General features: G+C 35.8%; 2 protein-coding genes across 3 annotated transcripts; one reads left to right on the forward strand and one right to left on the reverse strand.

The window, feature by feature from the left end:
- The first annotated feature begins 294 nt into the window (after positions 1-294).
- LOC103328622 (putative aquaporin NIP-type) lies at positions 295-2576 on the forward strand. The gene is made up of 5 exons (XM_008231024.2): positions 295-578; positions 742-963; positions 1558-1755; positions 1889-1950; positions 2256-2576. The coding sequence occupies exons 1-5, from the start codon at positions 432-434 to the stop codon at positions 2416-2418; spliced, it is 792 nt and encodes a 263-aa protein (XP_008229246.2). The 5' UTR covers positions 295-431; the 3' UTR covers positions 2419-2576.
- A 311-nt stretch (positions 2577-2887) lies between these two features.
- On the reverse strand, positions 2888-20951 carry DEG7 (DegP protease 7). 2 transcript variants are annotated; one of them, XM_008231004.3, is made up of 24 exons: positions 20567-20951; positions 19797-19867; positions 18545-18730; positions 18387-18445; positions 17177-17213; positions 15288-15413; positions 15094-15183; positions 14566-14631; positions 14414-14470; positions 14243-14308; positions 13619-13726; positions 12364-12444; positions 11941-11990; positions 11081-11246; positions 9655-10167; positions 9209-9391; positions 9026-9131; positions 7550-7720; positions 7326-7458; positions 7044-7254; positions 5264-5479; positions 4906-5063; positions 4148-4259; positions 2888-3448 (listed from the first exon to the last, which is right to left on the reverse strand). In XM_008231004.3, exons 5-24 carry the CDS (start codon positions 17180-17182, stop codon positions 3272-3274), a joined length of 2796 nt encoding a protein of 931 aa, XP_008229226.2. In that variant the 5' UTR covers positions 17183-17213; positions 18387-18445; positions 18545-18730; positions 19797-19867; positions 20567-20951; the 3' UTR covers positions 2888-3271. The 2 variants fall into 2 exon arrangements, with proteins under 2 accessions (XP_008229226.2, XP_088905796.1); XM_089049670.1 differs by lacking the exons at positions 19797-19867; positions 20567-20951 and adding an exon at positions 16757-16866 and having other exon boundaries at positions 18545-18561.
- Between the last annotated feature and the right edge of the window lie 3580 nt (positions 20952-24531).

Raw genomic sequence — 24531 nt, forward strand, 5'->3', positions numbered from 1 at the left:
AAAGCAAATGTTGTATTTTTATATATAATAATTTAGTGAAAGCAACACTATCTCCATCAATTTCTGTCACTGTCAGATGTTGATTTCAATTCATTGTTGAATTTAGAATCATACAGAAAAGAGTGGAAGACTTTGCTTGCAATGCAATCTGGAGCTGGATCTTCCCGTTATTAGACTTATTTTATTCATTCCTACATCTTCTACCGGATTTGATGATTTATTCAAATCCTCTTTTTCTGTGAAGCTAATTATCCGCTTTCAAAGTCTGCAAAATCTCCTTAATTATCTCTTTTAGCGCCTCCGAGTATATCCAAAAACCAACTGACTAATGATAATGCAACACTTCACAAAATTTCAACCTAAATAGCAACCATTCTTTCTTTAACAATTTTCTAAGAGCCAACCAGCATCAGTCCTTGCTTTTGCTAACAATGGCATTGGCGACAGAAGAATCTGATGGAATTGAAGAAGAAATTTCAAAGATAGAAAAAGGTCTTGTAAGCACCTCTCATAACCCAGCAACCAACACAACCGATGATTTTCGTTCATCAGCTGCACCCCCAAGCCTCCCTCAAAAGGTAATAGTTGTGACTCGTGACAGTGCTATTAGACGCCGATAGGTTTTTTTTTTCTTCTTTTAATACAAGCAAGAGTCTAAACTACAACATGAGAAGTTTCTCACACATTATCAAGGTCTCAGAATTATTGTGTCTGATTTTTCGATCGATTTTTGATCGTCAGTTGATTGCAGAGTTGATTGGTACATACTTTGTGATATTTGCTGGGTGTGGTTCGGTGGCTGTGAACAAAATATATGGGAACGTCACGTTTCCTGGCGTATGTGTAACATGGGGTCTCATTGTCATGGCCATGATATATTCAGTCGGTCATATTTCTGGGGCACACTTCAATCCGGCTGTCACCATCACCTTCGCCGTCCTTCGCCGGTTCTCTTTCCGGGAGGTTAATTTTTAATTAGTCTGTTTAATTATCTTTTCTTGTTTATCCATTTTTTCGTAATTATATACTTTTAAGCCTCATGTTTATAGTTAAAGAGCCGACTTCCTTAATTAGTAGTGCTGTATATAAACAAGGTTGTAGCCAGCCAACTTCTTTAATTAATAGTATTGTAAATAAACACGGTTGTAGCTGTTAGATTGAGGAATTCACTCTTATCTACTAGATTTACTAAAATATAAATTAATCACAATCCAATAAATTGTGTTCTCATAAATACCGAGCGAATTCATCTTGAAAAAAGATGTACTGTCAATCGTATCAATTAAAATCACATTACTTAAAAAAGCGAAAGATGTTGATTTTTTTCTTTTATCCGGTTACAAGATGTTGAACTTTATTTCTTTTTTCTAGTCAAACTCAAATGTAGATTTCATTATCAATACTCGCACACATACGATATTGAGAGAAGGGGAATATTGAACCTAGGCTAGCGGTAAATATTCTTAATCACTCAAGTTACAAACCCTTGCAAGTGTAATGTCATTTCTCAGGTGCTATTAAGTTTGTACTGATATTCACACCAATGTATTTGTACAGGTCCCATTATATATATTAGCTCAACTATTGGGATCAACCATGGCTAGCGGCACAATTGCTGTACTTCTTGATGTAACCCCAAAAGCTTACTTTGGAACTGTTCCAGTTGGATCTAACGGCCAGTCCTTGGTCTTCGAAATTATCATCTCCTTCCTCTTGATGTTTGTCATCTCTGGAGCTTCCACAGATAGCAGAGCGGTAAATATATACGGGCTTTGGATTTACATTTTTAATTCCAATTCTTCTAATATATATATATATAATAAAAAATAAAATAAAGTTAAATTATTTCAAGTTTTTTTTTTTTTTTTTTTCCTTTCCTTTTTGACAGATTGGTGATCTAGCTGGGGTTGCCGTTGGAATGACAATACTATTAAATGTCTTCATTGCTGGGTAATTCTTCCTTTCTTCCTATGAAACATATTATTATAGGTTTTAGGTACAAAATTAATGAACTTATACATCATATTTTTTAAGAAGCTAATATGGGAGTCTATAATTTAGCGAAGATTGGACATAGTTACTCATAACCTTGTATCTAGTTTTGTAATTTTTGCTTTTCCGTTTTACATAGAATTAAGTTTGATATGTATGGTTATAAGATCCGCGAGAATCCTTGTAACTTTTCTTATATTTCAAATTATATATATATATATATATATAAAATTCAAAAGCACAAAATATGATAAAAATTGCAGGCCAGTTTCAGGGGCTTCGATGAACCCGGCGAGGAGCTTAGGGCCGGCGATTGTGAAGCATGTGTACAAAGGGTTATGGGTGTATATAGTGGGACCAATAACTGGATGCCTGGCAGGAGGAGTTGCATATAATTTCATCAGGTCCAAACCACTAGCCAGTTGACTCTAGGACTAGGACTGTTTCTGCATGCACCAAACTAATTGTAATTTGCACCCTCATTATTTCAAATTACTTCCAACTTCTAGTTTATTAGGTTCGATTGCAGAAAGATCATGTGTCTTCAAATTTAATTAGTTGAATTATATAGAGTTTGCAGGCAAGCTATTGTTATTTCATAAATTAACCAAAATCAAGTCATTATGTGATTTATTCTATTTGTTAGTGTTAAGCTAATGGGATCACATGGGATAACCATAAAACATCTACAAGAACGATATTCTAAACTATTTTAATATACGGAGAGAGGGTTTGAACTCTTGTTTAAAGGGACGCCTTGGCCAACTAGCCTCACTCTATTTGCGGTTCCCTCTAGATTCTTTATATACATGCATGACGCAAATGCCCTTTCAATTTGTTTTGGTACCTTAGAATTAGATTAAACAAGATTATCGGTTATGTGCTAATAGAATCCTTTAGCAACCAAATAGGACCATGCTGAGTAAAAATAAAAATAAAAAATAAAAATTTATACAATAAAATAAACGGTATTGGATGCCCTAAAACAATACCTTATCAAATGCTGTGTGACATCAAATTTCCATTTTTCCTTTATTTTCTTCACTTAAACAAATTCACATCACATCTATAGGTATCGTTCCAGTCTATAACCAACCCCTAAAAACAATGATTGAATAGATAATGCAGATAGCTGTCTGCCTGAATATAATAAACTCCATGTATGATGCCCAAGAGCCAAGGTGCTGAAACCCTGACCTGTAGGGGCTTCTGAAACTTTTTAAGCATTTCTACCTCCTGCTTCCAACGCTAACTGTGTCGCGAGACGAACATGCATTGTTTATATGCCAGTATAATCTAGTGCCTTAATTGTCCTTCGGCACCACATAGCAGAATCAGGATCAAATCTCAGCTCCCATGTGGGCCAGTAGTGCAAGTCCTGCTTCAATGTTAGAACTCTAGGCTTTCCGTTTAGGTGAACTGTCCTCACACGAACAAACTGTCCATGTTCTAATTCCTGATGCAATTTTCATAGCAACATTACAAAATATCATAAGCAACTCATGGATCAATATATATCTTAAAATAATACACCCACTCGTAATTCTGTGACAAAATATATATATATATATACAGAAACTACGGCTTCCGTTGGATGTAACGAAAACCCTTATACAGATCACTAATCTGGGGGCATGGGTGCAGCCAGGATTTAAAAGTGCGGTGGGCTCGACTTCCAGACTAAGTTTTTTCTTTTGAATGAAAGTTTTCTGCCAAAAGTTACTTGGAAGAAAGAAGTAGCAGCAGCAATTTTGGAGCAAAAATTTAGAAGGAAAACGAGAATAAAAATATTTTATTTTTGGGCTGAAGGTAAGGGCTGGAGAGCTAATGGGGCCAAATTTATATACCTCTAAGTTCTTTATTATTTTAGGGATTGGCCGGGCTACGGCCCAGCCCAGCCAGCCAACAAATGCTTCCTCTACAACACATGAACAAAAAAAAATACAAAGAGACTGACTGATGCACATGAACAAGAAAAACAATGGACAAGAAACATATTTCAACACAAAACTGAAACATGAAGTTCTTTATTTCTCTTCACGATCATTTTATTTTTATTTTTTTACCAGTTCAGTTAATTATCAGTTTACCACTCCATACTCGTAACGGGAATATAAGCTAGAAAACACATATATAAATATAAAGTGAAGTGTACCTTTGTTACATTCACAAAAGCATCTAAATCAGGAGTCTGTTTTCCATTGACTTCAACTATCCACTGAAGAGCATATAGACCATACCTATGCACTGGACTACCATGACACCACCTGGTAAATTTGACAATCCATCAGCATATTGAGAAAATTGAACAATAGAACATAACATAGTCAGTTCCAAAATATCACCAAATTTCTTTTTAGAAAAGCCTAAGTAATTAAGTGAGGATCCCGGACTTTCGCAAAGTTCGGGCAGACAGTTTCGGGAGTAAAACATTGAGGATTTGGGCCTAGAATAATCCTCTGTACATAGAACACCATTATACCACAGTCTAAATAACAGATGCCTGACCAGCTTTAGACTAGTAGCCCGGATACCCAAATTAGCCTGATTCTTCAGAACATTTCTGCACCTAAAAACCAGGCTGTAAAAAATCAGCTAATAGCAAATCCATGAAGGATCGACATGGGCACCTCCTCTGGGTACAACACAGTTCCAACACTGACATACAGTCAATGTCTAAAAAGTTAAAACATGTAGTGGGGGACATGGAAATAGACTTTTTTTATAATTCTTTATGCATGTTTTATTATTCTTATTATATCTCCTTTCTGACCTTGAAACTCTAAAAGTGAATTCTGGTTGAAGTATTGAAGTTTATACATTTAACTTCATTTTTAAATTTTACTTTTTATCACTTCCATTGTAACACCCTTAATTTATTTTGCTAATAAGAACTTCAAGAGAAATTCCTACCTTGCCACATATACACCATGACCTTCTTCTGGAAGAAACCCAAGAGCACGCACTGCCGGATGTGGATCCTGAACGATACACCCACACCAATTTACTACACGAGTAGTACCACTCCCATCCCTAACATCAGTTCCCACAAGAAGATCAATTTCACGTCCCTGGAAAACCATGGAGATCAGACTCTAAACGATGTAAAGCTTTTTTTCCCTTGTAATTTAAAAGAGAAGCAAATTAAAGATCAATGCCTAATAATGTAAAGGCATCCCTAAACACAAATGTTCTTTCAAGCCTTCCCCTAACCCAAAGATCATTTTGAAATGATTGGAAAACGAGTCTAAATATACTAAATTCATTTTACCTGCCGAAAAATGGTCATGTCAAGCTTGCCATCTTTGTTTTCATTTTTGTCTAATGCTTGGCAGACATTTTCCACATCACGGAAACATGTAACTGGTTCCTTATTGATTGCCAAAACCATGTCTCCCTGCTCTAACAGATTTTCAGCTTTAGATCCAGCTAAACATCCTTTGACACGTAAAACTTGTCGTCTAATTGGATCTTTCTTGACAAGAGCCTACAACGACAGCGATAATGGCAGTCTGAATATGATTTTCCAATAGTTGATATATAACTTCAAGTAATGAACAGAAAAGAATAGCAAATTGCACAATCGCAATCATGGATCAGAAATAAGGCTCCTCAGTTGAACAGTAAAAACAAAAGATCAGAGGATATCAACATACCAAATCAAACTGTTTATAGTAAACTGGCAGACCATTCCCCCATCCAGGGAGTAGGAGAAAATTATATTCATCCTTTGCAGTCTAACAAGATTTCTCAAGTAAATTTTATTTCAAAAAAATATGCCAGAGGACACAGCCCACATACAGAAGAATATCTCCTAAAAGAGGACCAAGGACCTTCAAAAGAGGATTTTCCTAAGGAGATATGGCTTGATCTCTATCATGGAACAATCCACCCCGTCAAAGGATTTGATTGCTCCTCTCCATCTAAAAACACTAAATACGTCAAGATGCCCATAAGGGATTAAAAGATGAGCAGAACATCCAAGAGACTTTAAAGACTGATGACAAGGATCCCCACAACTATCACGAGACAGGACTATGATCACAAGTCGGTCAAACATTCAGCTGCCTCCTAGGATGATACCAATTTATAAATATGGCTCCCCTTCTAATGAATTAGGCACTATCAAAACTTCTCCAAGGAGACCATACATGCCAAGAAATCCACACTAGGAGTAGGTAATACTAGTACCCCAAATTTCCTTTCACAAAAAAGAAAACCACTTTGACGATTCCCCAATAATCACTAATAATAAGTTTTCACATCAAACAAGCCTCTACTAAGTTCTACCCTTAATGCCAACAGATCCATGAAGGTAGCCCCTTATCCAGCAGCAGCTATATACAACATGTGGCCCTAGAAGACACAGAGTAGTTGCAGAATCCACGATCAAAGGTCATTGTTAAAAAGGGAGGTCACTAAAAATGTTCAAAATTTGGTGAGGTATAGAGTGTAAACTCTCTGATGCTTCAATCAATAAGAGGACACATGGGAGGAAGCACTATGAGTGTGGGGTTTCATGTACAGCTCCAACTCTCCATACCTCAGTTGGAAGAGAAAAGGCCTAATAACTAGGGATGGCCACTCCGATCCAGCCAGGCTCATTCTTGCAGAAGTAGGTATGAAAATGGTAATGTGTTCTTAATTTAAGGAATCCATCATGAAAAAATACCAATGTAACATTAGGGACATCATCAAGATAAGGTTTTATTTAGTGGCAATGTGATTTCCAACATTTTCTGATTATATGATACTCCCTTAGGAAAGAAGGGTTAAACTTGTTTCTACGTACCGAACTCTGTGATATGGAACATTTGATGGAATGAGATTCAATACTCATGAGTTAAGCAAGATAAGGGTATGCAAGGGTAAGAAGGCCAAAGTCACAAAGCAACAAGTACTCACAAAGCAGGTATGGAGCAAATAATAAAAGCAACAGAAAATTCATTCCAAAAGCATCATAGTGATTTCACAGGCCAACATAAAATAATAACAGGTATGAATTACAGATGTAGATAGAAGAAATATTTAGTATCAGGAAGAAGACGTACTTGGACCCAATCATCACTCAGACCAAAACTTCGGGCTTTTGAAAGCAATGTAGGATATAGTTCGACCTCTAAAATTCTTACTAGAGGCATTGGCCTTTTGACACGATTTATGAGAAGAGGAGGGCCTTGAGCACCAGAAATGATTTTTTCTAGGACTTGGCTGATTGCATAAATTGGGATGCCTCTAACAAATTGATGATCTTCTGAGCTACTGCAACCAAATTTCAGCTGCAAATACGAATCAATAACAAAAATCAAATTAATTGAAGTTAAAGGAAATACCTGGATTTATTTTTACTTTTTCTTTTTCTTTTGCTGAGGGAAACAGTATAAACCTGAGTTGAAAAGCTACCCCAGATGGCTTGGACCCTTCCATGCTCATCAGTTAGCACACCAGAAAATGTACTACCAAAATCTGAACACAGCACAACATAAAACAATGAAAAATCAATCAAATCAACACTGCAAAATCATGTTCAAGTTTAAACAATGAGAATTCTAGTTACCAGTATCAAGCTCGATGACTTCCATATTGGTTGCTCTGTACCGTGGACAATCAGCGGAGCCAATATTTAATGCAGCACAAGGGTTGGTCACAGTGGACTTTCTAGATGTTGCTTGTAGGCTTCTACTTAACCCCACAAGATACACAGAATCCCCACGACGTAACGCAGGATCTGCCTCAGACAGTAGTTTAGTATATTAGTTTAAACACATTAATGGAGTAGAACACAACAGAAAAGACACAAAATAGACAAACCGCCACATGCTGGGACACCAGAAATTACTCAAACTCTCAAAGTTTCAAAACTTCAAGATATTACGAAGATATAAAGCCAACAAGCCAACGGGATCTAGCCCAGTGGAAAAGGGTCTTGACTTGCAGACCAGTGGTCTCATGTTCGAACCCCATGGCATCTCGGTACTCTGTGTGTGTGTGTGTGTGAGAAACACCCCCTCCCCCTTATAGCTTAGACTATCGCTTGTATTAAAAAAAAGTCAACAATCTGAAACACAACCTTATGCTCCTTTCAAAATGACAGAACAGTAACAAAACACCCTAAAATAAGTACACAAAGCACCATATCTATGGATTAGTGCAAGCACACAGAAGAGTGCTATGAGCTAAGTGCAACCTCTTTTTCCTGGGAAACCCTCCACGGTTTTCTATCAAGAAGGTGAGAATACAATTGCTCAAATCCATACTCGGGCAAGAATCACAAAGAATAGCTTTTTATATGGAAACTGAAACCCTCCACTACCCATTAACGTCCCTTTTAAAGTCAAAATATAGATAGAGATCCAAAGGAACAGAACCATGTAGAAATGTAAACTTCGTTGGTTTACCATTGTTCACAAAAGTTTAACCCATTATTCATCTATTATTTTTAAAGTATAAGTTCTACCACTCCTCACATATGAACCTCTCTTCAGAGCTAGAGAAACCAAAACGTGGAATTCAATGTCAATTGGAAGGTCAGAGTTGCAAGGATTCGAACTCAGGGTTTTAAGCTCTAATACCATGTTGAATTTCGTTGGTTTACCACTGTTTGTAAAAACTTTAACAGTTAGTAGTACATTGGACAATACTTTCTAACAATACAAAAGTAGAAATGGATAATGAATCAGGAAGTTGACAAACCAGTACATATCCATATTATCTATAGAAGTGAGAATTCTTGCCCAACATTACCTAAACAAGTGTTGTAACAAACGCTTTAATGGAATAAAACTCCAATTTCACTTAAATAATTATACAAGTTTAAAATAATAGAAAAGCATTCAACCAAATCCTTAATCAATGCTTTTCGGTAAATAAATCTAATAATTAACAATAATTTCAATTTAGATACACAATTATGCAAGATGAAAAAAAAAATTATAACTATTAGCAGTAATATAATTGTAATCTATAACAACACATATGCAATGCATGAAAATTGAGTTTAAAATAGAGAAATTAGGTGAAAAGAAAAACCTACCAGGAAGTAGTTCAGCAGCACGAACAACAGAGGTACCAACAGCTCCCAGGGCCAAGGGATCATATGAAATGAGAGCATAATTGTGAACAGGGTGGAGAAAAACCACCTGAAATTTAAACTAGGCAGCTTAGGCAAAATATCTAACAATCATTATCTACATCTGCTTACATGTTATTGATTTACCTCGCCTGGAATTTCAATTGGAAAAGCAGCGAACGATAGCATCACGTCAGATGCAGATATTGCAACTGTGTTCTTGTCAACAGCAACCAATCCCATGTTTTGAGAATGATAGATAATTACACCAGTCCCAAAAAAATGTTGTGAATGTACACCATCGAGCATACAAGATGGTGGTACATGAACCTGCAATTATATGAGATCACTTTCTTAAGATTGAAAAGATTGCCTTACAACATATCTCTCTGCCATTGTGCTTCTGCCTCTGGAAAAATTGTGAGTGTGTGTGTGAGAGAGAGAGAGAAAGCGTACTACAAAGACAATGAATAATGCCATTTTCCTTTCGAAAACAAAGAGCTTAACACTCAGGGAAGTAATAAATAGAAGGAAAAAAGGAATGGAAAGGACTTTGCATACTTAAAATGATATAAAATCCCCAATATGGGTACCTCAAGCATAACGAGAGTCGGCTCTATAGCACGTTCAGCTAATGAAGCATTAGCAGTTGCTACATTTGCAGCTTGAAAATCTCCCATAACAGCATTCTCCATGGTATTTGGATCCTCCAGGTTACCTTCATTTGTTTCGGGAAAAGAACAGTCAGCAACAACACTTCCATCAGATGAAAAATTCTCCTTCACTCGCCGCTTCTTTGTTCCAGCATCAAATTCATCCCGAGAATGTGCTCCTTCAGAAGCATGCTCATAACTGGTTTCCATACTAGCGACGCCATCAGTCAATTCCTCATGGCTATCGCGATGTATGTGTCCCACAGAAATGACCTCACTACTTAGAGGACCTGCTTGGCTTCCTGTACCTCTGTGACCATTGATACCAGATGACAGCAGAATAGCATCAGGTTGAAAAGCAGGCTTGGCAGTCCAAAGGCCCGTACAATCATCACGTGTGTATATCTGTGGAGGGGCATACCATTCATGGCGATCAACCGTGACCAGGACTGACTGCAGCCACCGAAACAGTCAGCAAAACATAACCAATAGCCAGGGGGAGGGGGAGGGGGAGAGAGAGAGAGAAAGAGATCTCGCTTGTATATAATAATAATTATTATTTAAATAGAAATGTAGAATATAATAAATAAAAACCCCAGCGGGGCAAAGAAGAGGATGAGAAATCCTCACACCACAGCCAACACGAACAAAGCAAACAAAAGAAACAAAAACACGAAACCCATGCAAAAACAAAGAAACGAAACAAGTTCCCAGAGAAAACCCAGAAACCCAACACTAAAGGCAGATCACTTCACAACAGCTACAAGATCCCTCATAATAATAGGATAAGGATGCTTGCATATAATAATGTGAACCAATGTTTTCTATTTCTGTAGAATCCATACACTATCATAATGTATATGATAAAAGATTTATTTGTTAGAACAGAGGAGGGGTAAGTGGAATTATTTTGGGTAGAATTAATTTTTTTAGCTTCTATTTGGGCATCTTCCCTTCATGTAATTCTTTTAGATTGGATGTTTCAATTCAAATAAAATTTGTGATTCTTGAGGGTGTTAATTTGGGCATGATAAACTTTTCCATCCGACCTGTATATTCTTTCTTTTCATCAATAAATTCTGTGTTTCTTATTCAAAAATAGAAAATAAAATAATTCAATTAGCTTATTTTGCTAATGACTCTAATGGGGCAGCTCATTGCAAGCCACTGCTGGGTTTCATCGGAAAAACCTCAGACTAGTGGACTCTATCTTTCAGAAATCAGAACTAGACCCTTAACCTCAGACTAATGACTCTATGTTGCTTTTCCTTTATGTAATCTTAAAGATGAATTTTGGAAACCAGCAGAGGGAGCAACTATTTTCATACGTTGGTGGAAGATTATCACAGATTAAATCAACATATACCTTCCTTCGATGACGATCCATGTAGCTTATATACTCTAATGGCACTCGAGCACCCCGAGATAGCTTGCATAGAACTGAAATTAGATCCTCAAGTCGTGATATTTCCTCACCAGCAAACTTCTTAATGATAGCATGGCGAGGAACTCCAGCTCTAAAGAGCATATATCTGCAACAATTTAAAATAACAGATCAATTATGTCAAGAGGCCTACTGCAAATCAAAATAAAGAAAGACCATGGCCTATTCTACTTTCCAAATTCACCCTTCAAAATATCTGAATTAAAACATATGACACATGATGAATACAGATTACACTGGGAACAACTATGATTTTGAAATTTCAAAGTTGAAGTGAATAGGTTTTCAGTACATTTATTCAGTGACAAAAGTCTTTACGTTTCTCATATCTTTTTACCTATGGTCAAATAACCAGGTTTGAGATCTTTCTATTTAGCATAGAAGGTTTAAGAGACAAAAGTCTTTAATTCTCACCTCATTGAATCCCTTCTTCAGTCAACTTGCTATATGGAGTTTCACCCTTTCAAATATAACTTGGATTACTACTTAGCAAAAATTAGAAAATAAAAAAACAAATAAATATTGGGGGGTGGAAGCCTAGTCCTAACATTTGATTAACAAATCCTCTTTGGCAGCTTTAAACACAATTCATGATAGATAAACCCCTGAATACATTTGCTTCTTACAGAAAAAGTTACAGGGAATCCTTAATTATCATTATGCACAACTGATTTTTTGCAGGAAAAATGGCAACCGATGATACAGAAAACTGATAACATTATCCCATACACAATAACAATAACAATAAGCTAAACATATAGCACAAGATCAAGAGAACATACCCTGGTTCTGACACATACACAAGGCCACAATGGAAACGAAAATTTCTAGCCTGTATGAAAAAGAAGTGTTTTAGAAGCCAAAATATCATGATATTAAGTGAAAGGTTTAATACAAGTCAGGCAAATTAAGATGAAAATCCATGGTGAAAGGCATAAAAACACGAGGAAGTAGTATTTCAGCAGGCAGGTCCAACATATTTCAAATAAGGCCTCTTATGCACCTTTTAATCAACTATCTCCATAGAATATAGGATAATATAAACATGCAATATATGCAAAAGAAACGCACTTGACTTGTTAACAGCATGCCAAATACTGAGTACAAACACAAATGCAAACAAACACGACTAAGAGAACAATAACACTGCACCAAATTGTTAGATCACTCAAAAATACTAAACAGAAACCACAAAATCCGCCAACCTGTTGGTAGGAGAGAGGGTGTATCACTGCACCACTTACTTCTAAGAAGTAATTAGGGGTTATTGAGTGTAAATCCTGCACCTGAAATAAACAAGATGGCAAATTTTATTTATGGAACAGCAATAAAAACACTGCAACAAAATAAAGGAATACCACCAAACTGCAACCAAGCAGATAATGCACATGAATAAATTATGTGTTAATTGAGACCTCAATAAGTTTAAGTTCAAAGCTAGCCCACTGGAGAAAATGAAAGGTCTTAAGAGTCTGCGGCGTAATATAGGAAATTAGGAATTAGTCTCTCCTTCATCATTATTTGTGATGAAGAAGAGGGGGAGGAAGGAGGGCCACCGTTTTATGAAGCAGCCATTCACATCCAAGTTAATGAGGCAAAATTTCAGAGATAAAAACTCAAGATGCAATTTGCCAAGCATCCATCTAAGAAAATTAACTCTATCTAAATTAAGTGCTTCCCGACAAAGGCTTACACAAGAAAAGTTGACTTGTGACATAAAAAAATTGTCAGAGAAAACACCTCTAACCTAGCCATGTCTAAAGCGCCATCAGAGCATCATTAACAGATGAATTACCTTAATTTCTAGACGACCAATCCACCTGTTTCGGTGATTTCATCTAAATAGACTAAGGATGTTTCGAATTACCTTAATTTCTAGACATCTGATCCACCTGTTTCAATGCTTTCATCTAAATAGACTAAGGATGTTTCCAAGTCTAACTGTTGTCGTTTTTGCTTTCCTTTTTTCTTCCCCACATGTTTTTTAATGAGGTTTTATAAGTTTTCAACTCCTAGTAATCTTTTCATAGTGTCACTGTCACCTATGATTTTTGTTTTTGATGTTGTTCCAAGCAGTCAAATAGATGTTACACTAAATTACCAAAATAAGTCAACCAATTAAGAAAATCAAACACACAATAATAAACTTGGCTCCATTTTAAGAAACAAAACTTAACTTAAACCCAAACATCAAGGAGTTCATATCCAAGAAATGGAATATATAAATTTTGAATGCCTATATCTAGAGATGGACAGAAAGTCCTTCGAGGTGGTTAAACACTAATTTTGAGTTAGAGGGACAACTTTTTGCAGTTGGTTTTAGGAGGGAAACCTTGCAGCACCTCCATTAAGAATTACAGAACATTGCACCAAATGGTGGCCACTGCACTAAATTATTTAGACAAACATAAGAGACTTTTCTGTAGCATAACACCAATACCAAACAAGAAAAACTCTCACCACCAAATCTACAGTTAATGGTTTGCCACCCCTTTCAATTTGCATTTCAATCTTTTGATTAACACTGTCATCAAGTAAGGTCTCCATTTTCAGGAATTGGGTAATTACCTGCACAAAGAATTCAATATGTAAGATTCACTCGTGTAAGTACTGTCCTGCAGGAAAAGACTTTCAGGTTTATTTCCCCCACAATCATATAGTGCCTAAAAGTAATTACTTTGGAATGATCATAAACAAAGACAAATGAAAAAGTTAAATCCTAGCTTATGTCATCTAAAATAAACGTATGGACCACAAAAAATGTTCATTAATGGAATCTGAAAAAACATTTTGCAAAAGGAGCAACCATTCAAAACAAGTAAAACTATGGTGTTATGTAGTGAATATCAAGTTAAAGGAATCTCATAACTCATCAATGAGACTTTTTTTATAGATTTGTAGCCCCATATAGATGGTTAGCAAGTGGGAAAAGTAAATTTTATAATGTGATTCCAACATTTGCAAATGAAGTGGTAGTCAGATGCGTAAAGAATAAAACCAGATGTAGCAATGATTACGCACGTCATCTAAGCAGCTTATTTCTATAAATGATAAAGTTAATGTGAGATGAAAAGCATAACTTACTTCCCCATTCATGCACACAAGAACATCACCTGGCTCCAAACACTTGTAAGCTGGACCACCAGGTACCTGAAACAAGTCCAGCATCATATGCATCCTAGAAGTGAGCATTGTATCACCATGGGAAAAAAAGGACAAATTTGATACAATTTCAAAGTCTACAGGAATACTCACCACATTCTCAACAACAAGCATCCCAGTTTCACCCAGGGGAGATGCATGACGAACTAACTAAACAAATCAAAACAATAAGTTATTTGAGGCACCCTACTTTTCATGGCAATTGTGAAGTATGGGAAAAGCAGATGGAAAAAGGAAAAAAAAACCTGCTCTGTTTCACTCTGAAGGCCAAGTCGGCGTGTCTCATCAAATCCTTTATGGACAAAAGTCACCTATATTATAAATTACATAAGCTGCGTCAAAATAATAATTCCTCAAATAATGTATAAAAAAAACTAAGATAAACCACAGTAGAAAAATTCTGAACAGCATGAAATTCTTTGTTTTTTATCAAAAACTCAAATTAATCAGGTACTATAATTAAGAATTCCCGTATCTTTATGTATTTATTTATCCTACCTACCCTCCATAAAATAAATAAAAAATTAAATAAACTGTTTTCAATACTCCATTTCAGTGTAGACAGTTTTTGTATGCCTACATACAAATAATAAGTTGTAAATAACACCATTTCTGTTACCTAAAAAATGCAACCTACAAGGTAAAAATCGCTCTGGGAGGAATTTGGTTAACTCCCCACCAAAATAGCAGTACTCTTGTGTCTATGAAACTCTTAAAAATTGGGAAACAATTTAATTGAAGTGATTCCCTTTCAGGATAATTCCAACACAAACCTGAAGCGTACCACGAGGTATAGAGACTGCCTCCCATTTATTGACAAAGGAATCTCTGCCTTTCTGGAGAAACTTCAATGCCCTCACAACCTGCAGTTTGAATAACTCAATGTTACAAATTATAATTGTTACAAAACTAAATAATCCCCATGCAGAATCAATAAAGATTCAGGAGATATATATAATGCACTTACTCGTTCTAAGGGTAAGAAAAAAGCTGAAGCGCTTGATGACTTGCTACCAGCATTCAAGGCCACTGCCCTGCCTAACCAATCAACCACAGGAGATCCACTGGAACCACCTTTTGTGCCAGATGCAGCCTATAACAAATACAATTAACAAATAAATATAGATGTGAATTTTTAGCTGAAGCTTCTAGCAGCGAAAGATACATTGCCAATTGTCTACCAACAACGCTAAGTCATTCCCAGACAAAAAGAAAAATGCAAAGTCATTCAATATGAATCAGTCATGATCCAGTCCTTATTGTCACAAAGGACCAAAAATGTATATTTGCCCACATCTCAAAGCTTCATCTGTAAAATTCCTCTGCCAGTGCAACGTAATATTCACATATAAACTCCGCCAGATTCTAACATTACATTTATGCCCTTGATGGACTCCATTTAGATTTATCAGTAGCATAAATTAAAGCATAAAGCCAATTACCTTACGTACAAACTTCATGTGTAAGTTTTACAAGGAATCACTATGTCGCCCGAGCATCATTTAAAGGACCAAAGAAATTTCTCCCAACTCACATGAGTTGGAAATACACTAGTTTGTTGTAAAATAAAAAAGGAAAGAAAAAGTTTAATTCCAGAGAACTGAGACAGAAATGTCAGACAAGGCTTGAATGTTTCAAGAAAAAACCGGTAATGCATTAATGTACCCCGGTAAGAACTCATTCTCCTCCCATAACAATAAAGAAATTAGCATGACACAGGATTCTTTGCAATCAAGACTTTCAGCAGATAACATTAACATTACATCATCCTTAGAAGCTTATTTTTCTGATGAAGTGCTGTCTAGTACTATAAACATTTTCCTGGGGCAAACATGGCCAACATGAAGCAAGGAGGACGAAGGGCATTTATAAAGGCATAAATGCTCACCTCAGATTATGTTCTGTCTTCCTTTTTATTTTATAACAGCATCTACTACCTAGTTTAAAAGGGTTTTTTACACTTTGGCCTCAATTAAGTTCCTGAACAATAATTTGTGTTCCAATTTAAGCCCTAACTTAATTTTTTTGAATATCAAATCAAACTTTCGTACAAATGGTTAACAAATCTCAGGCACAATTTTGGTACTTACGTATTGTTCATTAAATGTGCCTTCAATAATAATAAGTAGGACACAAAATTGCCCCTGAGATATATTAACCGTTCTAATGAAATTTTGATTTATTGGACACAAAATTAATAGAGGGACTAAATGGGGACAAATTATTCTTCATGTACTGAATTGATAAATGGGTACAGCTTCAGGTATCAAAGTGGGAAAAAAGAAAAGCCCGTAGAAAAATATTGCACATGTACAATTAAAAACCCTCAGCCAGTCAGAAATTGCCATATATTAAGATTAATATATGTTGAAGCAACAAACTTCTGTTTTCTACTCATCAATCTTCTCTTGTTGATTAAATTATCCTTCTAATTACCTTTTTGTAAATGGAATCTCCTTCCCTTTGTTGAACCTTATATCTTCATCCTCACCCAACAACCAATAAAGCAGTACAATACGGCCCAAGTATAGCCCAAAATATCTACCCTACAAAAGAAACAGGAACGCTCATATAAGTGACGCATTTAAGCGTCTATAAGCGCCAACCACTTTCAGTGGTTAGAAAGAATACAAACACTTAGGTATATCGATCATTCAAATCCATCCAAAAGCTGGATGTTTAGAGCACTGAGAGGCGCTTAGAATATATCGTTCATAGGAGCATTTTTTACAAAAAGAAATACTCTGAAGCAGACTCAAATGGAAATGTCACAAAACTTTAAACCCAAAAACTACTACAGCGTAGGAGGAATACACGAAATTATAAGGTAGCATAAATAAAAAATATGCCACTTACTTGCATGTAGAATGTATTGAAGTCATTGTAACCATCCCTGTGCAAGAACACAATCACGATTAGCCAGAAAAAGCAGTAAACCTGTATTAAAGAGTCTGAAGAACAAATGCTCAGATGGTTCAGGTTACTTCCTATCATAGGTTACTAGCATAATATAACAGCCTCGGTTGTGTTGTCTTAATTTGGGCAAACCTTTGGAAAGAAATTTATTAAAAGGTCTAATTATACTTTGCTCCCTGTAGTTTGGGTTGGTTTCAATTTTCACAATCATATCCCTGCATTTAATTAGAGGTTGCAGATTAGGTGAAATCAAGATTTCCACTCAGAAGTAAGGAAGTAGCACTGTAAAGTTTATTGTAAGCACTTTTCCATTTAAGAGTACTCAGAGAGCTGGGGGTACAGCAAAGGCTTTTATTGTTTCCATCAACTGCTGCTTTTGAACAAATTCACTGGAAAATCAAGTGAGGAGAAAACAGATTGTCCATAGTTGGTCTTATATGTTAAGCGTGACGATCAAAACAGAGGATGATTTACTTTTGCATTGTCCTGTCACTGAGGAAATCCAAACTATGATGTAAGCATCTAAGGTATACTAGAAACAACAAATTCTATGGTTCAATGGATCTGCTTAAAAATTTAGGTAAGCAAGAATGTTAAAGTTCTTGAAGAGCTCCTCCTTTGGGCTTTTGTTTATTTTTTCTTTTTTTTCTTTTATAACAAAGAACACCAAGAGAGCATCAGTGGGGTTGGAGCCTCTTACATGAATGACAAAGACAGCTTTTCTAATATTCCTTTCACATGGGTGTCAGTTTGTTAATTTTGTTAACTCCTGGTTTTTCCTAGACCATCAGATGCTAAAGCATCAAGCTTTCTTTTCTATACATATCTGCCTAGTATGCATCCCATGCACTCTTCCATTAATGACACCGACAGCTCTTTCACATGTGTCAGTAATTTTGTTAACTCTGGTTTTTCCTAGACCATCCCATCAAGCTTTGTTTTCACTCTGTCTGTCTAGTATACATCCCATGTAGTTGTCCTCAAAATAGTTTTGCTTATCCAAAACAAACAAGTACCATTACATGTAACATTCTTATTTTGAACATAACTATACTATAAATATAGGATAATGTAGTCATTTCATTGGTTATCAAGAATAAAAGAAAAGGAACAAAGTAATATAGCAAATGTTAGTAAAGCCGATACGTACTTTTTGTAATGAGGAGCATCCCTATCCAAACGAGCAAGAGTACCAGCTAAAATAGAAACCTAAAAAATGAAGTGAGTTAACTAAAGAACAAGTCGCTTAAATGTAAGACAAACAATTAAGAGGCATTAAGTGAAAGCACAAAATTCACGAATGAATACCTTTTCACCACTATCGCACTATTTAAACCGTTGACTTTGGGGTTGAACCATGTCTAGGATTGGGTCCTTTTCAGACCAACCCTGATTTCAACCAACACAAGCAGCCTCAGGGGCCAGAGGAATCTCTTCATAATTAAGAAACTGTATTGCACCAGGATCATAACAAAAGAAGCCAAAATCATGTACCTGAAAAAATATATACAAATATTAGTGCTACCAATATACGCAAGATGTCAGTCACACACATTGAATGTAAAGACATCATATTTGCGCCTGTTACAAAGGGCCAACATGTTTGATTAAAGCTAGATGTGAGTCAATATCATGTCAAAGTTCTTGTTATGAAAAGCAGAGAATATTTTATTGTCAAGCTAAAACTTCCAAATGCCTGCAACATGCAATTTGAAGAAAAGAATGGCTAGTGCAGTAAACTAGTGTTTTGCTTTTTGCTGTGCTATTGCTTGCAGACTACTTGTTGACTAATGGAAAATATTGTACATTCCTGACTAATGAAAATGTCATGTGCACATTGAAGGATCCATTAAGGGTCCAGTGAAGGCACTTGCCTTTACTCAATCATGTTCAAGGTGCAAGTTTTCATGAATTTTTTTGCTATATGGGGGCAAGCTGTTTAATAAAACGCCTGAAAGAAGACTAAGGCAGGGCAAGGAGGGCAACATGCTCTATTCCTTTACTTATGTTATTGTTCTCTGGACTCACTATTTCATATCTCATTCTTCTCTTTGCTTCTTGCAATAGAGGAATTAGGCAGAAGGTGTAAAGCTCGTTGTATCTAGTTTGTGCATGGATATGTTTATATGATGTGTCTTTTTACATTTAAGACTAGATTGATCTTCATTATTAGTGACTTGGTAGGAGTGTTTTCTTGCCGCAGGGAAAGAAAATTCTTGGATCCGCCACTGCATGTGCATACTGTGGTCATACTTGTATGAGGAACAATAGAAATAGATAATCTTATTTTTGCTTTTTACCAAAATCACAATGATGTCTTACGATTTGAAGAACTGAATTGGAAATTTGACAAATCTTAAATCAATTAAAGAAATAAACTGATCAATCTGCAATACCAATCTTTCATTTTCTCTGGTAAGTAAGAGAACGGCAGAGGCGTGAGGAACCAAATCACACCGGGTGGATATGAGATTATTTAATGGTGTAAAACAAGAAAAAATTTCCAAACCATCGTGCAATGGTAGATCATAAATCAAACATAAAAGAAGAATTTACTCACCGGATCCCTATATATAGGGTATACTGGAACTTCTTCACGGTTCACAAACATGGCTTCTGCAACTACAGGTCCTACAGTACCAAAGAAACAGAATTAGAAGGATAGCAAAGCAGTTGAAGATCCTTATATCAGGTTCAGTTGAAAAGACAGAAAAAGAAAAGGCACTAAATGTTGTTCTGTCCAGACAATTATTACACAATTGAAAGTTGAAGTTTTGACATATTTTTCTTACATTTTTTTATCTGATTTTTAAAATAAATAAATAAATTACAGAGAGTCCAGATTAATTTGTTGAATTAAAACCCAAGTTCTGCACCAGTATCGATTGTGGAAATCATTTCCATCGATATTTTCAAATTTAATATTAGAAAACGTAATACAACTATCAAACTCCCATTTTCTCAGTGAACATAATAACCATAAACAAGCAACAATCCAATTTCTCACAAGGTAAATATTGACCATACAGTAGCAATATTTTCCGTAACTAAAAATTCTTCAAATCCAAGAAAGACAAGGTTTACTCTTTTACTCCTGTCCCAAAGAGATAATCCCTTTCTTTTCACTTCGCACATTTTTCAGCTATCAAATAGGCAGAAAATTAACAGACTAGACAATCATTACCAAGCACCTGAACTCGAAGAAACTTAAAGAAGGAAACTTTCTGAACTCGAATTAACTTAAACATTCAAAATCATTAGTTTCTGTTTCTTTCTCTCACACTTTCTCAGGAACCAAACGAAAAAGAAATCTGAGAACCACAAAAATACCAGGCTTGACAACATGGCGATTGGTGAGGATGATCCCGCGGCGCTTATCGACGACAAAGCCAGTGGCATAGCTAGCACCAGCGGCCTCAGTGTCGAAGGCACGACACGCCGTTGTCCTCAAAACGACGACTGCTGGGACGACCTTGCTGAGCGCCTTTCTCCAGTCGTCGGCTGTGGCCGTGTTCTCTTTGAAAGGAGGATCGATCTCCATGGAGAGGTCGTCCTTGATGCTCGATTCAAGCCCTATGGCCTCCGATCCCAGCCTCTCCAGAGGATCGGCCATTCGAACTCGCTCGCTGACTCAGTGAAGAGAGGGTTTACTTTCTTTCTCTGTCTTTTGCCTGAGAAGCTCCTTTGAATATAAGTCTGTGGGTGAGTGAACTCTGACTCTGTTGAGTGTGAATGCGAGGAAAAAAGAAAAGTAGCAACGGACCCGAGTCCAAATGTCCCTGATGACCCGAGTCCAAATTTGCCCGCTGACCCGAGTTCAACTGTCAATCAAATTTTACCATTGACCAAACAAAGAAAATTACCTTATAAGGATTATTTTATGTTGTAAATAATGTTGTGGGTGTCATTCACAAACATTTATTCAGAGCCAATATAAAATGGGGTAAAAGTTGTTTCTCTATTTACTTCAAGAACAGATAATCAAAAGATATTATTGGGGTTAAGATGGGCATCGAGAAAAGTCAAACTATTCAATTCAGCATGGTAAATAATAATTTTTTTTATGTTTTTTTTTTATCACAAACAGTTTTTGAGGTTTGTGAAATTATTATCTTTCGTCCTTAAGGGTTTTTTGTGATACTAATGGACTTTAAAATTACCCTCTACAAATCAAAATGGTCTCTACCGTTAACTTCCGTTACATTTTCTATTAAAATGCTGTCGTGGCACATAAATGGCCACACATCCAATCATATAGAGCCATGTGGCTTTAATAAAAGATATAACATATTTAGAGAAGAAAATTAAAGTTTTTAGAAAAAAAAATTGGAAAACCCATATTTACTCTCTTCTCTTTTTGAACAAGAAGGTTTGCTGAATTAATGGGGTGCAGGGCTTTTACCATGAATTTGGTCCGCCATTGAAGGGAAGGTTTGCTGCAAGAAGGGTGTGTTGCGGGGGTTGGGGAGGAGAGCCTGGACTGGAGTCATTCCTTTCTCTTTCTTTTTTCCATTTTGTTTTCTTTTTTATGGTTTTTAACTTTTTAATTAAAGGGATAAGAAAACTTTGTTATTATCACCTCCCATATTGTTATGTTTTGTTTGATTTGGGAACCAAAAGGTCTCCAAATACCAAAAGTTCTGCACCATATTGATTATTTTTCTCATCAGGACTAGAGAGACAAGGAGAGAGGTAGATAAAGGGGCAGGGGCGGTGATGGCTGGCCCAAGTGGGTTGGTGGGGGAGGGGGAGGGGGGAGGGTACAGAGAAAGAAAGAGAGAGAGAGAGAGAGAGAGAAGAGAGAGAGAGAGAGAATGTGCCATATCAGCATTTTAACTGAAAATGTACCGAAAGTTAACAGCATGGATCATTTTGATGTGTAGAGTAGAGGGTAACTTTAAGGACTATTTAGTGTCACAGAAAAACCTTAAGACGAAAAGTGATAATTTTGCAAATCTCATTAACCATTTGTGATAAATAAATAAAAAACCTTTTTTTTTTATGTAAACCCAAAAAGTAGGTCTAAATTGATCCAACATAAACCCATGGATTTTTCCCAATGAATGCTTGACCTTTGGATTTGTATCTAATTTTCTATTCTTTAGGGGATCATGCCATGGCCATAAAGCCAAGATAGTCACCGCGACCTATTCATCCTCTTGTCACGCCTAATAGCCACCACGAGCTATTCATACTCATGCATGCCGGTGGCCATTTATTTTTAGTTATAATCTTTCCTCATAAATGAAAAAAAGAGGAAAATGAAAACATAAAATGGTTAAAAAAACAACCTTTTTCTTCTTATTGAACAAGATGAAGAAAGAATAAGAGAGGAATGGGAAGAGGGGAAGAAGATGAATGGGGAACGTGAATTTCTAATTTCTTTTTTGGGTTAGAATAATTAAAAGAATTGTTTGAGTAAGACAAGGAGTATAAGTGAGGGTTAATTATGTGTCATTGGATTAATACAAGGGCTTTTTGTATAGAAGAACTTGCAGCTCCTCATTTTTAGGTTCTTAGGTGAGCGAAACTAATAAAATATGAATGTATCCGTTTTATATTATTTTTCTGGTTAATTAAATTCTATAATATATGTTTCTTTGATTTCATATTCTTCATTAGTTAATTTATGCAACCAAATTCAGTGTGTAATGGTAATAGGAAGGCCCGCTATGTCGTTAAGTGAGTTTTTTTTGGTCCTACTTACATAGTACGGTGGGAAGTATTCTCTTTATGATAATAGAGATTTTATAAATTAAAAGCATATATCTAATGGATATGTGAGAAAATTAAGATCTTATAAACCCAACTTTTAATCAAATCCCACTTTCTGTCAATTTAATTAATTATGTGACTAGCAACATCTTAATCAAATTTTAACAATAAATTTAAGAGATATGGTTGATTATGTTGAGCATAGATTGGATCTATTTATAAATATAAATGTTGGTGGGAAGAAGACTTGAAAGCTCTGAGGTTGTGGGTTTTCAAGCCTATCTGGGAAGAAGAGATGATAGCTATTTTCTTACAAGTCTATTTTCCAATGACATGATTTTGAAGGGGATTATTAGTTGTGGGACTGTTTAACAAAATTTGGGTTTTTTTAATTAACAAGGTTATTTTTAACCAACCTAAAAGAAAAATTAAAATTAAAATTACTTTGTTGGACGTAATTTCAATTACATGGTATTTTCTAATGTTATGCTCTTGAGAGATATTGTTGAATATTATCATTGTCTATCAAGGATGAGTTGACGAAGTCTCTCCATAAGGATTGAACCTTGATTGTAATTGCTTTTCTGACCCTCCAAACTCTTGCTTTAGAATTTCCCAAGCCTCTTTAGAAAATTTTGCTCCCATGATTCTTAGAAATATAGATCTGCTTACTCCTTGATGAATGCATTTCTGGGTCATTGCATCTTTCTTTCTATTCTTCATGCACTCCTTTTGTTTTGCATTTGTCCATGTAGCAAGAGCTGTAGCAGACTCTGGTGCATCAAAGCCATCTTCCACTAACTCTCATAATTCTTGAGAGAGAAATACAGTCTTAATTTGAATGCTCCAGTAGTCATAATAATCACCATCAAACACAAGGACTGCATTTTGATTTTAGATGATGGTTAAAGCCATGATAGGAAAATGGAAGGATAAGTAAATGCTCTGATATCACTGTTGGGTTTGAAAGCAACGGAATAGGTGTGATTGGTATGAGATTTAGATTGCCGAAATTCCTTCTTTAATTGATAAGAAAGGCTTATTACAATGCTATTTTTAGGTTGCAGCTCTATTTTTTTATGTATTTAAAAGTCAAAGCTCATATTTAAGCAAGATATAGAACTCCCTAGACTCCCTGGAACAAGAATTAAATGCTAATTACCAGTTGCTATCCAACTTTTAAACACACATTAACATAGCAGACTTTTCTAGAAATTATAAAACTAGTAATGAAAATTTCAAAACTAATATCAACAGTCTTAGAGTTCCCATATTCGAATATAAACCCTCTTTTGTCTAGCGGTGACATCCGAGACATCCTTTTTTTTTACCTTCAATGTTACCAATCTTCTTCCTCATTGCCGTAAAAAGAGATGCATTTGCCATCACTTTCGATGCTTCACGTAGTATCACATCATGCAATTGATTTTTTTCATGTCTCATCAACTCAATAGCAAGTCGCATCTGCTCTACATTAGAGTTGTACTACAACCAATAAAAAAAAATTCATCATTTAATTACATATAAAACATTTTTACCAAAAAATGGCATATGCGGAATGCATATTCAGTCATGCCACA

Source organism: Prunus mume, linkage group LG4 (assembly GCF_029339155.1).
Source record: "Prunus mume cultivar Tortuosa linkage group LG4, ASM2933915v1, whole genome shotgun sequence".
In the NCBI taxonomy this organism is placed as follows: domain Eukaryota; kingdom Viridiplantae; phylum Streptophyta; class Magnoliopsida; order Rosales; family Rosaceae; genus Prunus; species Prunus mume.

What these genes read in the sequence shown, in the direction of transcription:
- DEG7 (XM_008231004.3), bottom strand. An exon ending in AGTCATCGAGCTTGATACTG is followed by an intron (nt 7,459 to 7,549) that starts GTAACTAGAATT and finishes TGCTGTGTTCAG; the next exon opens with ATTTTGGTAGTACATTTTCT. An exon ending in AAAAGTAAAAATAAATCCAG is followed by an intron (nt 7,255 to 7,325) that starts GTATTTCCTTTA and finishes ATTTGGTTGCAG; the next exon opens with TAGCTCAGAAGATCATCAAT.
- LOC103328622 (XM_008231024.2), top strand. Translation starts at nt 432, where the DNA reads ATGGCATTGGCGACAGAAGAATCTGATGGAATTGAAGAAGAAATTTCA. An exon ending in CCCCAAGCCTCCCTCAAAAG is followed by an intron (nt 579 to 741) that starts GTAATAGTTGTG and finishes TTTGATCGTCAG; the next exon opens with TTGATTGCAGAGTTGATTGG. An exon ending in TTAAATGTCTTCATTGCTGG is followed by an intron (nt 1,951 to 2,255) that starts GTAATTCTTCCT and finishes TAAAAATTGCAG; the next exon opens with GCCAGTTTCAGGGGCTTCGA.